The sequence below is a fragment of the Lonchura striata genome, chromosome 24 (genome assembly GCF_046129695.1).
Source record: "Lonchura striata isolate bLonStr1 chromosome 24, bLonStr1.mat, whole genome shotgun sequence".
NCBI classification, from domain to species: Eukaryota; Metazoa; Chordata; class Aves; order Passeriformes; family Estrildidae; genus Lonchura; species Lonchura striata.
The window spans coordinates 7,481,420-7,494,872 of record NC_134626.1 but is presented as its reverse complement, the minus strand read 5'-3'; the positions used below and the strand labels follow the sequence as shown (position 1 = coordinate 7,494,872).

Genomic DNA, 13,453 nt, shown 5'->3' with positions numbered 1-13,453 from the left:
AACAAGCAAAAATGTATTTGCACTGGTGCCAAGCACATTTCCTTTTGTCCTAAATTCCCCCTGCACTTTGTTCCGACAAATATAAAAATAATTCTTTATTTGCCTTTTAACTTTTTATTGACAATGTTGTAGGTATTCCCCTCCCATCTCCAGCACCACCTGCCCAGCAAAGGAATTCAGGCTTTCAGACTGAAGATGAAAACAGGCTTTAGTGAGCTGGAATTGCTGGGTTTTCTCACCAGGATGGCTTTAAAAAGGCAAGGCAGTTTGTTTGCTGTTCTTTTGCTGGTGGCTCAGTCCAGCAGAGAAGTCTCCCCCCTCCTCTTACACTTCTCAGGGGTTGCTCTGGTCCAGCTTTATGGAATCCTCTCCTGTGCTGTCGTAGAGACAGGAGTGACTTTTCTTCTTCTTCAGGAAGAGACTGAGCAGAGCTGCAGGAGGGACAGACTCTCATGAGGCCTCAGCTTTTCTTTCAGCTGCAGGAGCTCCTCAGAATGGCTCATACCCAGCATCTCTCAGGATCGTGGTGCTCAGGGAAGAGGAATTCCCTGTTGTTTTAGTGGGAGCTGCTGGATACTGAAGAGTAATGAAAATCAGTCCTTAGGGTGGCAAAGGAAATTTGTTCTCTCAGTCTAATGACTCAGTAACAGCAGGCTGATCATTCCCAAGGCAGGGCAGGCAGATGGTGGGACTGGAGAGGTTCTGAATGCAGCAAACCAAGAGCCTTCAGCCCCTGCTCCCTGAAACTCCAGTTCCTGTCTGTGCCCACCTTGCCCAAGGCCATGCTCATTCTTTCCTCCAGCCCCCCTGACTGGGAAGAAAAAGGGTTGCACTTTTCCAGAGGACAATGTCCACAGCTCCCAGTCCTTCCATGGTTAATTATTTTAATTAACTAATCTATTCAAAACATCCAGAGCCCATTGAGCCATCTGGACAGATTCAAGTCACATATTTGTATTCCTGGTGTGCTGATTAAATCTTTCCGTTTGCTCCAAGCCCTCAGTGGAGCCAAACAGGCTCCTCCAAAGCTGCTTGACACAAACAGCTCAGGGGGTTGTATTTGTGAGGAAAAGGTTGTCTTTAGCTTTGGGAGAGGTATGCTGGGAACCTTGGTGCTGGCACAGCCATGAATCCCACTGTGGATTGGGTTGGGAGGGATCTTAAAGCCCATCCAGAGCCACCCCCTGCCATGGACCTGCCACTATCCCAGGCTGCTCCAAGCCCTGTCCACCCTGGCTTTGGACACTTCCAGGGATGGAGCAGCTGAAGCATTGCTCTGGCACCAGGCAGGAACAAGCAGGAGATGAGCAGAGGGTCCAGGGCTGGGGTCTTTACAGAGTTCTGTGAAAAGCTCTTACCACCACCATCCCTTTCTGGGGGTGTCATCCCTGTGTCTGAGAAGCAGGAATCTGGGGGACTGAGGTTATGGGTATTCCCTGACGTAGAAATTCCCTAATTACTAGCAAGGCTTGGGAAAATAAAAGGCCAAGGCAGCTCTCTGCCTGGGTCAGGAGGATTTAAACTGCTAAAAATTGGATTTACCAGAGAGGCTGAAGTATCTGGGGATGCTGTTGGTACATCAAGCACTTGGGATACCTGGAATGGGAAAGGAATTTAGGCTCTCCAGCCACATGGCCTTTAGCATCAAGAACAATCACGTGCAGAGGGGATTTCCTCTCCTCTTGTGCCCTGATTCCATCTCAGAAGGGGTTATCTTGTCGTGGAATTCATTTTACAATAAAACTGTCTGGGTTTTTATATATACTGTTGACCTTTATTTGGTATATAAACCCATTACTCCTGAGCTCGCAGTTTTATACGGGATGGATCAGTGCAACTTCCAGCTGAGAATCTCATCTTGGGAGTTGTGTGAGCTTTAATGACTCTGTCCTAATTTAAATAAGATAATCTTGGCTTTTACAAGGGAGCTGAGGCACCTGGAGGACACCTTTAGCAAGAGCAGGCAGCTGAACTAAGAGAACTCTCCTGCCTGGGTGTCTCTCTCCCCACGCAGAGCTCCTCCTTTACCCTCCTGGCATCCAGGATTTGGGGGTTGGAACTCGGCCAGGGCCAGGCTTTTAAACCTCTCAGAGGAAAAGTCATCCAGCACCAGAGTGTACCCCAAACCCTGCAGCCACTGCAGTCAATGAACACCTGCACCTACCCAGTGGTGATTCCACCACTCCTGGAAATGTTCAAAAAACATGTGAATGTGGCGCTTCAGGACATGGGTTAGTGGTGGCCTCGGCATGATGGACTTGATGACCATAAACATCTTTTCCAACCTTAACAATTCCATGATTCTGTGATTTTTTTCCAACCTCATTCTTTCCATGTGTCAGAGCCAAACCCAAGTCTCTCAATGGTGGTGGCTGTTGGGATGAAGGACTTGGCTGAGCTGAATTCCTGTGGGTTCCCCACTCACAGGATCCTTGTTCCCTGCAGGTAAACGGCCACCTGGACTACATGAAGCAGATGGACACAATCCTAAAAGCTGTGGGCATTAAAACCAAGGAATGCCAGCTGGAAGAGAAGAGCAGTGGCAGCCTTTTTTCCCCTCAAGCCAAGAAATCCCAGAGGGCAGCTGGCAGGGAGGCTTGGGGACAGGAAGACACCAGGAAAGAGAAGGGTGAGGTTGGGAGTGAGGTTCTCCCAGCCAGCTGTGCTCACCAACAGAATTCCTCCAGCTCTGCCCTGGGAGAACCCTCTCCTCCCTGCCCAGACTGCTCACACAGCACAGACAGCAAGGACCAGGCAGTGGGGAAGGGAGCAAACTAGGGCAGAGCTGCTCAGCCTGCACAAAAACCGCTGTCAGCACATCCGTGGCACTGGGATTCCCAGAGGATGGAGCTGGCGGAGCCGCGGCTGCAGTTTCCAGCCCCTCCGCAGGAAAGTGCAGCACTGGCCGGCGCTGGGTCTCGGCCCGCGGCACCTCCCGGAGGTGAGAGAGGGCCGATTCCTGCCTCAGTCTGCGCTGCTCCTCAGGAGCCCCAGGCAGATCCCATCCAAGTCCCTGCAGGAAGCGGCTGCCCCCCTCAGCACCGTGTCCCTCTGTCACTGGGGGAAGCAGGTGCCTCTGAGGGGATTGTAGGCATTTCACAGAAAGGGGTTCATTGCTAGGAAATTAAAAACATTTTTCCACTGGAGATGAGTTTGGTTTGAGGATCTCAGGTGAGTTCCAGGCTCTACCTGCCCCACTCCAGAGAGATCCTCATCTGGTCTCCAGCTCTGCTGACCAGGAAGGGAAAGGCTTGGGCTGCCAGGCTTCCTTCCCCCACCTGCTGCAGCTTTGCTGCCAGGACTTGGGCACTTTCCCATCTCCAAGATGGTTTTCCTGTGTCCAGGCTGGTGCTGGTGGGTGCTGGAGGCTCTATTCCTGTTAGAAACATGTTTGGGACCCTGGGTGGAAGCAGCAGGAAAACCCAGAGAGTTTTAGATGGTTTATGAAAATTCTTCCCGGGTTCTCCAAGCCAGCAACCCACTGAGACTTTCCTTTTGTGTCCCACAGACATCTCCAGTCTTAAAAGCCCCATCCAGACCTATTTTTAATTGGCTTAAAAATAAACCAATGCTTGGCACAGGATAAACATGGATCTGTTTGATTTCTACTTCCTTCCATAAAAGTGAATTGGCTCCACTCTTTTCATCCCTAGTCTCAGAGCAGAGGGAAGGACCCAGCTCTACATCCCTTCCCAGCACAGCTCCAGAGCCTTGTGGGAATGATCCACAACTTCCATAAAAGCCCCTTTTCTGGCCAATTTTTCTGCTGAGCCCAGGCAGGTGCATTAAGCAGCAGTGTAACGTCACTCTGTGGTTTTATGCTTTGCCAGAAGGGAGGGTTCAAACTCTCCCAGCCCCATCTGAGGGGTCCTGTTGACTCATGAGAGGAAAAATACTGGGATTGCACCTTCCAGTTTTGGTTCAAACAGGGTTCTCCCCCTCCTCCTCCCCATGGACCCAACAGCCATGTTAATCCCCCCTCCCATTCCCAGCTTCCTGCAAACCTTACCTGCAGATCATTCCTCACGGAGTCAGACACGGCTGGGTTTGGGGGTGACCCAGCAAAGCCCCGTGCTTTGGATGCAGTGCCTGGCAATTCCTCTCCCTAAATCCAGCATCCCAGGGGGCTCAGACCTGCCCAGCTCTGACCTGGAGTGATGGGAGGCACGGGCTGTGGGATCCCACAGGGATGGGGCTGTTCAGCCAGCTGCTGTTGGTGCCCTTGGTTGCAGGGTTGGGATGGGATTCCTCTGCTCATCTGAAGGTTTGTCCACAGCAAACACCTAATTAGACAGAACTGCCTGCATGAGACAGTAAGGAATTATTGCTTTTGAACGTTTGGCTTGAGGAAGTGCCTCTCCCTCTCTCTCTGTCCATCTCCCAAGGCTGATTTAGTACCTAACAAACTTCCAGACTCTGCAGTACCTTTTGCTGCTCCTTTTTAACTTGGGTTGTAGTCCAAGCTTGTATTTATATAAAGCCATTGTGGGGAAATGCACATTTTGATCTGAGTGCTCAACACCAGCCCCAAGCTCCATCTGTGGCAAAATGCATTGAACAGTTTGAGGTTTGAGCCTGTGCTTGGCCCACGGCGTGTCCTGGTCACTCATCCCTGGCTCCCAAGGGATTTGTGGGAAAGCAATGCTGGGTTGGTCATACAAACTCCTGTTCAGTTCTGGAACATCCATGGGCAATGCAGAGAGAAAACTGAAAGTGGCCTGGCATGTGGCTGCTTCTTCCTGCATCCTGTATCCATGGGAGGCTCTGTGTGCATTTAGGTATCAAGGAATTCCAGAACAGTCTTGGAATTAGGCAGAAGGCTTGGAGTGAAGGGTCCAGGGAGGGCACAGCAGCCAACTACCAGCCCAAAGGCACTTGAGAAAGAATTTACTAAAATAATTTGTTTTATTAATTTTTCGGATGCCCACTTTGTCACATTTACTCAGTGTTCACTTTGCTTATGGCTCTGGGGAGGGCGCTGGCATTGTCATTTAAAATACAATATTCCTTTAGAATCTTATTTAAAGGGGAAGAAAAAGTGTATTTTCTATCTGCATCATCGAGGACACGATGGCTTGTCGGAGGGAAGTGAGATGGTCCTGTGCCAGGAGTGGGAAGCTGTGGGATGGAGCCTGTGGGAGGAGCTGATCCCATTGCTACTGCGAGACACGCATGGAGCCACCGTGAGTCGCACCCCACACCCCCACTGAACATCCAAAAATCAGTGTTGGACATTCTGCTCCAAATTCAGCCCCCGCAGTGCAGCTCTGCGTGACAAGCCACGGCTGAGCTGGAGTGCACTGTGTGACAGCAACCTGAGACAGACACGGCTCCAGTGAGGAGATCCAGCCCCAGCTCCAGGAAGATGTGGTGTTCCGTGGGCTGAAGCAGCCCCAAACTTCAGTGTTCCTACTCAAGCAGCTCCAGACCTCTTGCCCATAAGCCACGGGACATTTTTCCACCACTCCCCTCAGTGCACTTGGAGGAGATCTGCTGAGCTCCGTGTGTTCAAAACCAAGCCTTGGTTTGAGGTTAGAGACACAGTCTGGAATCGAGGTTCAGACTCACCAGAGATGGAAAGGCCACAGGAAGGGTTAGGGGATGGTGATGGTGAGCACAGAGGGGATGAAAGAGAGAGAGACAAAGCAGGTTAATTCAGCAGCAACACCCGGCTTTGCACGGTTTGATCCTCCTGTGACAGCGCCCGGGGCCACCACCCCTTCCATGAGCTGCACCGTGTGCTGGAACAGGAACGTGGGAGATGGCTTGTGGCAAATCAGCTCCCAGAGGTTTGTGTTGGGCCCCTGGGATCCTTCCTAGCACGCAGAGCTCTGTGTGCAGCTCAGGCCACAGGGGTGCCGAGCTGCAGCTCCGTGTCCGGGGGCTCCGCGTCCCACAGGCCGAGGGCGCCAGGGCCCCGCGGGGCCGGCAGCGGCCTGGGCTCGCTCCCCGGCGCCCCGGAGCCGATGGAGTCGGTCTCAGGCTGCAGGGTGAGGACGTTCTTGAGGGACGTGGCAGCGCGGGGCCCGCTGTTGGAATTCCTCATGGACAGGGAGATGGCGCTGGGCCGGGGCTCCGCCGAGCGCCGGCAGCAGGGCAGGAATTTGCCCATGGCCCTCTTGAAGTCCCTCATGAAGAGCGGGTAGATGATGGGGTTCATGGTGCTGTTGCAGTAGCCCAGCCAGGTGAGCACATCGAAGAATCCGGCCGGGACACAGTCACAAACTGCCTGGGGGGCACAGCAGGGATTAGCAGCCTCCCACCCAGAGGGGCTTCCCAGGCACACCAACATTCCCCTTTCAGAGGAAACTTCAAATCCCTGTTGAAGGGTGTTTTCCTGGCTGTTGCTCCCTGGGGAATTGCATCATTGCTCCCAGAGGTCCAGCAAGACCTTCCGGTGCCTTCAGTTGAACCCAGCTGGATTCCAAAGGGGAAACTTCTGGAAACCCAAAATAAAGCCCCCAAGGCTCTTACCTGAGCTACATTGGTGATGAAGAAGGGCAGCCAGGCCACGAAGAACATGCCCAGGAGGATGCCCAGGGTCAGGCTGGCCTTCAGAGCCTTCTTGCTGTGCTTGCTGGTGAACCTCCTGCTCTCGCTGCCGGCCAGGGGCTGGCTTGGGGCATGTGGGACCTGCAGCCAGAGACAGGGAGTGGTGGGCAACTCTGCCCAGCAGCAGCACTGGCCTCTGCCCAAGAAAAGTGGCATTTGGTGCTCCAGATCCTGCAAAAACCCTGCCCGTAATTCCCTTCTCCAAGGGGCAGGAGCTGGGAACACACCATGAGCCCTGAAGCACAAATTAGGAAGGGGAAGCAATAGAAACCCTCAACACTGAGAGTATGATTTTATTTACTGCAAACTAGTGTGTTTGTCATTTGGCTGCTCTTTAGAGAAAAACCCAGCTCAGTCCATGTGGGGATAAAGCCTGCCCTAAACAGGCAGCTCCAGCTGCTGATTACAGCAGCAAATTAATTATGGGTTTAAAAGGAAGACATGAAACATTTCAGCCTCCAAACACCATAACCCAGCCCTCCATCCCCTCCTGCAATCTAAAATTAAGTGATTTTCGTAGCCTTCCCCTGTAATTAAATGATGCCCTGTTGCAACTCAGCTTCCAGCCCAAAAAGAGAGCAAAAATCTCTAAAATTAGATGAAGATGAAAAAGGTTAAAAGATGAATCTGAGGGTTCCCTGGCTGACACATTGTTCCTCAGCCAATTTGGGTCTTCAAGGAATATTTTGGGGCTCAGCTGAATGACAGGGGGATGGATGCTGCTCTTGCATGGCACAGCAAAGCCCCTGAACATCCCCTGACTCTGTGGAGTCCAAAAACCTGGCATCCCGTGAGAAAATAATCACTTAATGATATTGTGTGTTTATTCTTTAATTCTCCTTTTCCTTTTGACCATCTGATGCAGCTTATCATGTGTGGGAGAGCTGGCCAGAGTCCTAGCTCTGCTCTTGGAGAGAACAAACTCAATCAAGGTATTTAAAGGCAATTAAGTTTGCCTTTTCCCTGTAGGATATGAGGTCAATAAAGCCTATTACAGGGAATTAAAGCTGTTAGATTTAGTGGCAATTACCTTCTCCTGGAGAAATACAAACAAGTGCAGCCACGTCTTTGTTATAAAACCCACACACTCCGGTTCCACCGGCAAGCACACGAGGAGGGGTTTGGCAGCTCCTGTTATAGAGCAGGTAACAAAAATAGAAGCTTCTGTTCAAAATAAGGTGCTCTCGGGAATCTGGCATTTGCCATTAGTTAAAATCCCTCTCCCCCGTATGTCTCACACCCACCACGGCCAAGATCTATGAGTGGAAAGTCAGATAACATTAAACCCCTCAGGGATGACGCCAGCCAAGAGAGAGGGGAAACTGCGTTTATTTTGCACTGCTGAGCATTTTTGCCTGAATCTTATTTATTTCTCTGCTTCTGCTCACGCTGTTTCTGTTCTCACGAGCAGCTTCAGAGCTGTCCATTGGTGGGACAAGGCATGGGGCGCCTCAGAGGCTGTCAGGGAGGTGGATGCTGCCCAAAATCTCTCTCCCTGCGGTTGTCAAAGCTGGCTCCAAACCCCGAGGCCATCCAAGAGGCAGAAACAGCCCAGGCACCCAAACGGTGGGGTCTGCCAGAGCAACGCCCCTGCGGGCGCCTTACCTGTGGCGTGGCCTCGTCGGTGCTGGCCACGTTGGAGGCCAGGGAAGCCACCTGCACGGCCTGCTTGCGCGCTGCCAGCAGGATGCGGCAGTAGGTGAAGGAGATGGCGGCGGAGGGCAGGAAGAAGGTGAGGCAGGAGGCCACCAGGGCGTAAGGCAGGCTGACCAGCAGCCGGCACTGGTCCTCGTCCCCCCGGCCGGTGACGTTCAGGGGCCGCAGCTCGAACTCCAGCTCGTGCCACCCCATCTTGATGGGCAGGAAGGAGGCCAGCGCGGCCAAGGTCCAGGTGGCCAGGATGAGCGCCAGGGCCCTGCAGGACGTCACGCGCAGCTTGTACCTGAGCGGGGACGTGATGAGCAGGTACCGGTCCAGGCTGATGACGCACAGGTTGAGGATGGAGGCGCTGCAGCACATGACGTCGAAGGAGGCCCAGAGGGAGCAGAAGTCCCCCCGCAGCACCCAGCGGCCGTAGAGCTGGTTGAGCATGGCCGGGGGCATCACCACCAGCCCCACCATCAGGTCCGACATGAAGAGGGACACCAGGAAGTAGTTGGAGGTGTTGCGGAGGGAGCGCTGAGTGACGATGAGGAGGATGAGGAGGAAGTTGCCCGCCGTGGTCAGCAGAATGATGAAGCAGAGGAAGGCGGCCACCCAGCTGCTGCCCACGAGCAGGGAGTGCTCCCCCAGCACGCTGGCATTGGGGGCCCCCAGGTCCCCCTCCATGAGGAGCCGGGGGCAGGGCTGGCTCGGGGCTGGGGACCTTCTCCAGCACGGCCTGTGCTACGTGATCATCACCAGGGCCAGGGAAGGAGGATCATCTCCCTCCACTCTGCGTCTGTCCCCCCTCTGTCCTCCTCCTCTCCCTCTCTTCCCCCACTCTCTCTCTTCACTGGCACTCAGGGCAGGGTGACATTCCCAGGAGCCGATCAGCAGGACCAAGGTCCCCTCCCCATTACTCACAGCAGTTGCTGTAAATCCTCCTGCTCTGGGATGTCCCTGGATCCTGCTTCTGGACGCTGGGGACGAGCTGGATGGCAGGCTTCTCAAGATGCCAGGGATGGCAGGATGCTCTGGATACCCTGATGCTCTGGATGCGCTGGACCAAGGAATAATACAACACCGAGATGCTCTGGATGCTCTGCACTCAGGATACCTCGGGTGCTGGGGATGCTCTGCATCCCAGGATATTCCAGATGCCAGGGCTGCTCTGTTCCCAGGCTACCCTGGATGCTGGGGATGCTCTGGACTCCAGGATGCTCCAGATGCTGGGGATGCTCTGGACTCCAGGATGCTCCAGATGCTGGGGATGCTCCAGCCCCCCGAGGTTCCCTGCAGAGCTCCCTGCAGAGCTCTGTCCCCGGGGTCCCGGAGCTCCTCTGCTGCTGCAGCCTCCGAGGACCGCTGTGCTCCCAGCCAAGCCCGCCAGGGAGGAGGAAGATCCGGAGTGTGGAAGGGGTTCCTCCCGCGGCACAGGAGCGTCCAGCCCACAGGGAGGTGTGGGAGTGGGTATGTGCAGGTGCCAGCCCGACTTTCACCTGCTGCTGTGGATGCACACAAAGGATGCAGAAATGCCGATCGAGGAGGTGGGGCTGGGGCGGTGGGGGGGGAGAGGAGGAGATAAAATGAAGCGCTAATGAAAACAGGGATCTGGGCTAAACTCCACAAAGTGGCAGCCAGAGAGTTCCCGTTTCTGCCTTAAAGACACAGCCCCGTGCTCTGCCATCCCTGCCTCCTGTGCCAGTGCTGGAGCCCTGGCTGGAGGCACCTGGCATTTGGGCCAGCAGGTCAGTGGAGTGGCCAAACCCAGCCAGCATCTCGGAGTTCCAGGCTCCATTCTCCACACTGGGCGACAAAAAGCAAAATTTTGCAAAGTAAAAAACCATATTTTGCAAAATATAAAACCAACAAACAGCTGCACACAACAGCCCTAGGCAGCAGCCAGGGGACTCGCTGGCAGATATTCCAGCAGTCTGCAGGGATGGAGGAGCAGAGACAGGGGAGAGCCTGGCCCCTCTGCTGCTGGGTTATTTGCTCTGGCCTCGGGGCAGCCCAGCTCCCTGCCTCAGGGGAGATCCTGCGTGGACCCAGAGCAACCTGCCCCTTAGCAAGTGGGAGGCAACATGGGAGAGGAGCCAGCTCAGAAAACCCTTCTGAGTGTCTGTGTGGGAATTCCACGCTGCCACCTCCACACTCAGGCCACACTCCTCAGGGTGCTGGGCAGGGACTGCTTGGGGTTTTTGTATTACCCGGCTGCCCAAAGGTGGGGTTTTCCCAACAAATGGCTGTGATTTCTCTTGGGGGAGACCAGGACTGAGGGCAGTGGCTCCAGCACAGACCAGAGCCGAGGGTGTGCTCCTGGCACCCCCACTGTGCTCCCAGGGCCAGGCTCTGCCAGCTGCTGCCTGTTCCTCCCCCAGTGCCCACTAAAGCTTTCCTTACCATGCCTCCCTGCTGCAGATGTGTGGGTGAGAGCCAGCTGTGCACGCCGCACCCCCAGCCGCCCACCCTGGCACAGAAATCGGCCTCTTTACCACGTCCTGCTTTTCCAATCACCTTTCCAACAAATTTGTTGTGCTTTTCCCAGTGCCTGAATGGGCATTCAAGGCCTGGAAACCATCTGTGATCAGGCACGGGGAGGCAGAAGGCAGGGAGCCAGCCCAAACACACACGGTTACCCCCCCAGGATCTCTGTGTCAGGCTGCCACTGAGAAGCAGCTGCTGCCACTTGTGCCAGGACAGGCTCTGCCCTCCCTCTGCTTCCCCAGGAGCTCTCCGTGGATGCTCCCAGCCAAACCTCCCTGGTCACCTCAGTGTCAGTGTGCTGGCAGCAGTCCCAGGGCAGCACACACGTGTGAGGCTCTGATTGCAGCAGGAGGCTTCCTCAGAAAAGCCTCTGCCCCAGGAAACCCTCACCTCCCATCTGTGCTGGGAGCAGAGAGGAACCCACCCTGAGCCCACCCTGAGCAGCCTCCCCAGGCAGGAGCAGTGAAGGCAGCAGCACAGATTTATCCCAGCTGGATGCAGTGAGGAAGTGAGGCCACAGTGCAAAGGCAGCCTTCCTTCTCACCCTGCTGCACCCCAGCTTAGGAACATCCCAGATTGTCTCCAGAGCTTTTGCTTCTGAGGAAGAGATTGGATCAGAATCATGGAGTCCTGGAATGGTTTGGGCCTGGAGGGGCCTTAAAGCTCATTCCATTCCCAAATCCTGCCATGGCAGGGACACCTTCCACTACCCCAGGTTGCTCCAAGCCCTGTCCAGCCTGGCCTTGGACACTTCCAGGGATCCAGGGGCAGCCCCAGCTGCTCTGGGCAGCCTCTTCCCAACATCCACAGCACATCCTCCACACGTGGGATGTTTTGTACACAGTTTGGATGTGTTTGCTGGAGCAGTGAATCTGAACTGATTGAAACAAAATGTGTTTAAAAAAAAACTGCCTTAAAATGAAGACCAAATCCTACCATTGTCCCTGCAAAAGCTTCTCTGTGCTGGCAGCTGTCCTGGCCTGTCTGTGCTCTCTCCCTGTGCTGAATTTCTGGACACATCTGCAGGGATCATGGACTCCACCAGCTCTGCTCTCCAGAACCACTAGCAGCGAAAGCAAAACCAGGTTGTCAACAGCCACCCAAGTGTCAACATGGCAAAATACAAGGATGAGACAGAGAGAGTCAAACTGGGAGCTGAGAGACCCCGGTGAGCCTCCAGGCAGTCTGGAACTGAACACAGAAACATCCAGTCGTGCAGGGCTCCCTCAAGATGTCCTTCCAGGCTGTAACTGGGATGGCTCCTCGGGTTTGCATTTGGGCAGATCCTGGCTAACTACCTTGATTTATGGTTTCATCTGCGCCCTCCACTGCCTGCCTCTGCTGGAGCTCAGCTTCTGTGGAATGGAGGTGAAGGTGACCTGCTCCAAACACCTTGAACTGCAGCCCCTGGAGTTTACTGGATCAGCCCCTTGCTAAATCCAGCTTGTTCCCACTCCAGTGAGTAAAAGGGCCCTGTGATGAAGCTCAGTGATCACCACAGGTTTCTCCACCTTTGCCTGGCTCTCAGGTAAAGCTCCCTTCCTTGGGAAGACCCCTCACATCCTAAAAACATTGCAGTAACACACAGAGAACCTCGAGCCCTGCCAGGCCCGCCCTGCTCAGCCCAGCCCCTCTGCTGTGGCAATTCCCACCTAATGCAAACCCCCTCCTACTTCCCAAAGCACAAACCTGCTCTCCCAAAATCTGCAGAGGCCCCAGAGCCTCACAGAGTGGGGCAGTGAGAGCAGAGCTCAGTGAGGAGCAGTGAGAGCAGAGCTCAGAGAGGAGCAGTGAGGGATGAGCTCAGAGAGGAGCAGTGAGAGCAGAGCTCAGAGAGGAGCAGTGAGGGATGAGCTCAGAGAGGAGCAGTGAGGGATGAGCTCAGAGAGGAGCAGTGAGGGATGAGCTCAGTGAGGAGCAATGAGAGCAGAGCTCAGAGAGGAGCAGTGAGGGATGAGCTCAGTGAGGAGCAGTGAGGGATGAGCTCAGAGAGGAGCAGTGAGGGATGAGCTCAGTGAGGAGCAATGAGAGCAGAGCTCAGAGAGGAGCAGTGAGGGATGAGCTCAGAGAGGAGCAGTGAGGGATGAGCTCAGTGAGGAGCAGTGAGAGCAGAGCTCAGAGAGGAGCAGTGAGGGATGAGCTCCTAGAGGAGCAGTGAGGGATGAGCTCAGAGAGGAGCAGTGAGGGATGAGCTCAGAGAGGAGCAGTGAGGGATGAGCTCAGTGAGGAGCAGTGAGGGATGAGCTCCTAGAGGAGCAGTGAGAGCAGAGCTCAGAGAGGAGCAGTGAGGGATGAGCTCCTAGAGGAGCAGTGAGGGATGAGCTCCTAGAGGAGCAGTGAGGGATGAGCTCAGAGAGGAGCAGTGAGGGTTGAGCTCAGTGAGGAGCAGTGAGGGATGAGCTCCTAGAGGAGCAGTGAGGGATGAGCTCCTAGAGGAGCAGTGAGGGATGAGCTCAGAGAGGAGCAGTGAGGGATGAGCTCAGAGAGGAGCAGTGAGGGATGAGCTCCTAGAGGAGCAGTGAGGGATGAGCTCCTAGAGGAGCAGTGAGGGATGTCTGCTGGCCCCGCACAGCCTCTGCTCCCCCGGAGCTGATGGACATTCCCCAAGGCCAGGCTCAGGCCAAGGAGCATCACTGATCATTCCTGAGGGCACATCCCCTCTCCCCTGGCTGGCATCAGCGGGAGCAGAAGTTTGCAGGGGCACACGCTGCCCTGCTCAGGGAATGCTGGATCTTTGGAACCTTCACCTTTGGGAAGAGCCCACTGGTTGGAG

The 13,453-nt window shown here is 54.7% G+C and overlaps 2 protein-coding genes across 7 annotated transcripts in view; one reads left to right on the top strand and one right to left on the bottom strand.

Annotated features, from left to right (window-relative positions):
- TMCO4 (transmembrane and coiled-coil domains 4) overlaps positions 1–3,440 on the top strand; it is a 36,860-nt gene extending 33,420 nt beyond the window's left edge. The window contains exon 14 of the mRNA XM_021533771.3: positions 2,446–3,440. Within this exon, the coding sequence (XP_021389446.2) occupies positions 2,446–2,778 (333 nt within the window). The 3' untranslated portion in view covers positions 2,779–3,440. The remainder of the gene's footprint in view (positions 1–2,445) is intronic.
- HTR6 (5-hydroxytryptamine receptor 6) overlaps positions 1–9,111 on the bottom strand; it is a 40,117-nt gene extending 31,006 nt beyond the window's left edge. For 4 of the 6 annotated variants that reach the window (XM_077788206.1, XM_077788207.1, XM_077788208.1 and 1 more), the window contains exons 1-3: positions 8,158–9,111; positions 6,475–6,633; positions 4,010–6,229 (exon numbers count right to left, since the gene is read on the bottom strand). In XM_077788206.1, the coding sequence (XP_077644332.1) occupies positions 5,843–6,229; positions 6,475–6,633; positions 8,158–8,880 (1,269 nt within the window). In that variant the 5' untranslated portion in view covers positions 8,881–9,111 and the 3' untranslated portion in view covers positions 4,010–5,842. Of the gene's footprint in view, positions 1–190; positions 577–4,009; positions 6,230–6,474; positions 6,634–8,157 lie in introns of those variants that run through there. The other 2 variants (XM_077788209.1, XM_077788210.1) reach the window with 2 other exon arrangements.
- Between the last annotated feature and the right edge of the window lie 4,342 nt (positions 9,112–13,453).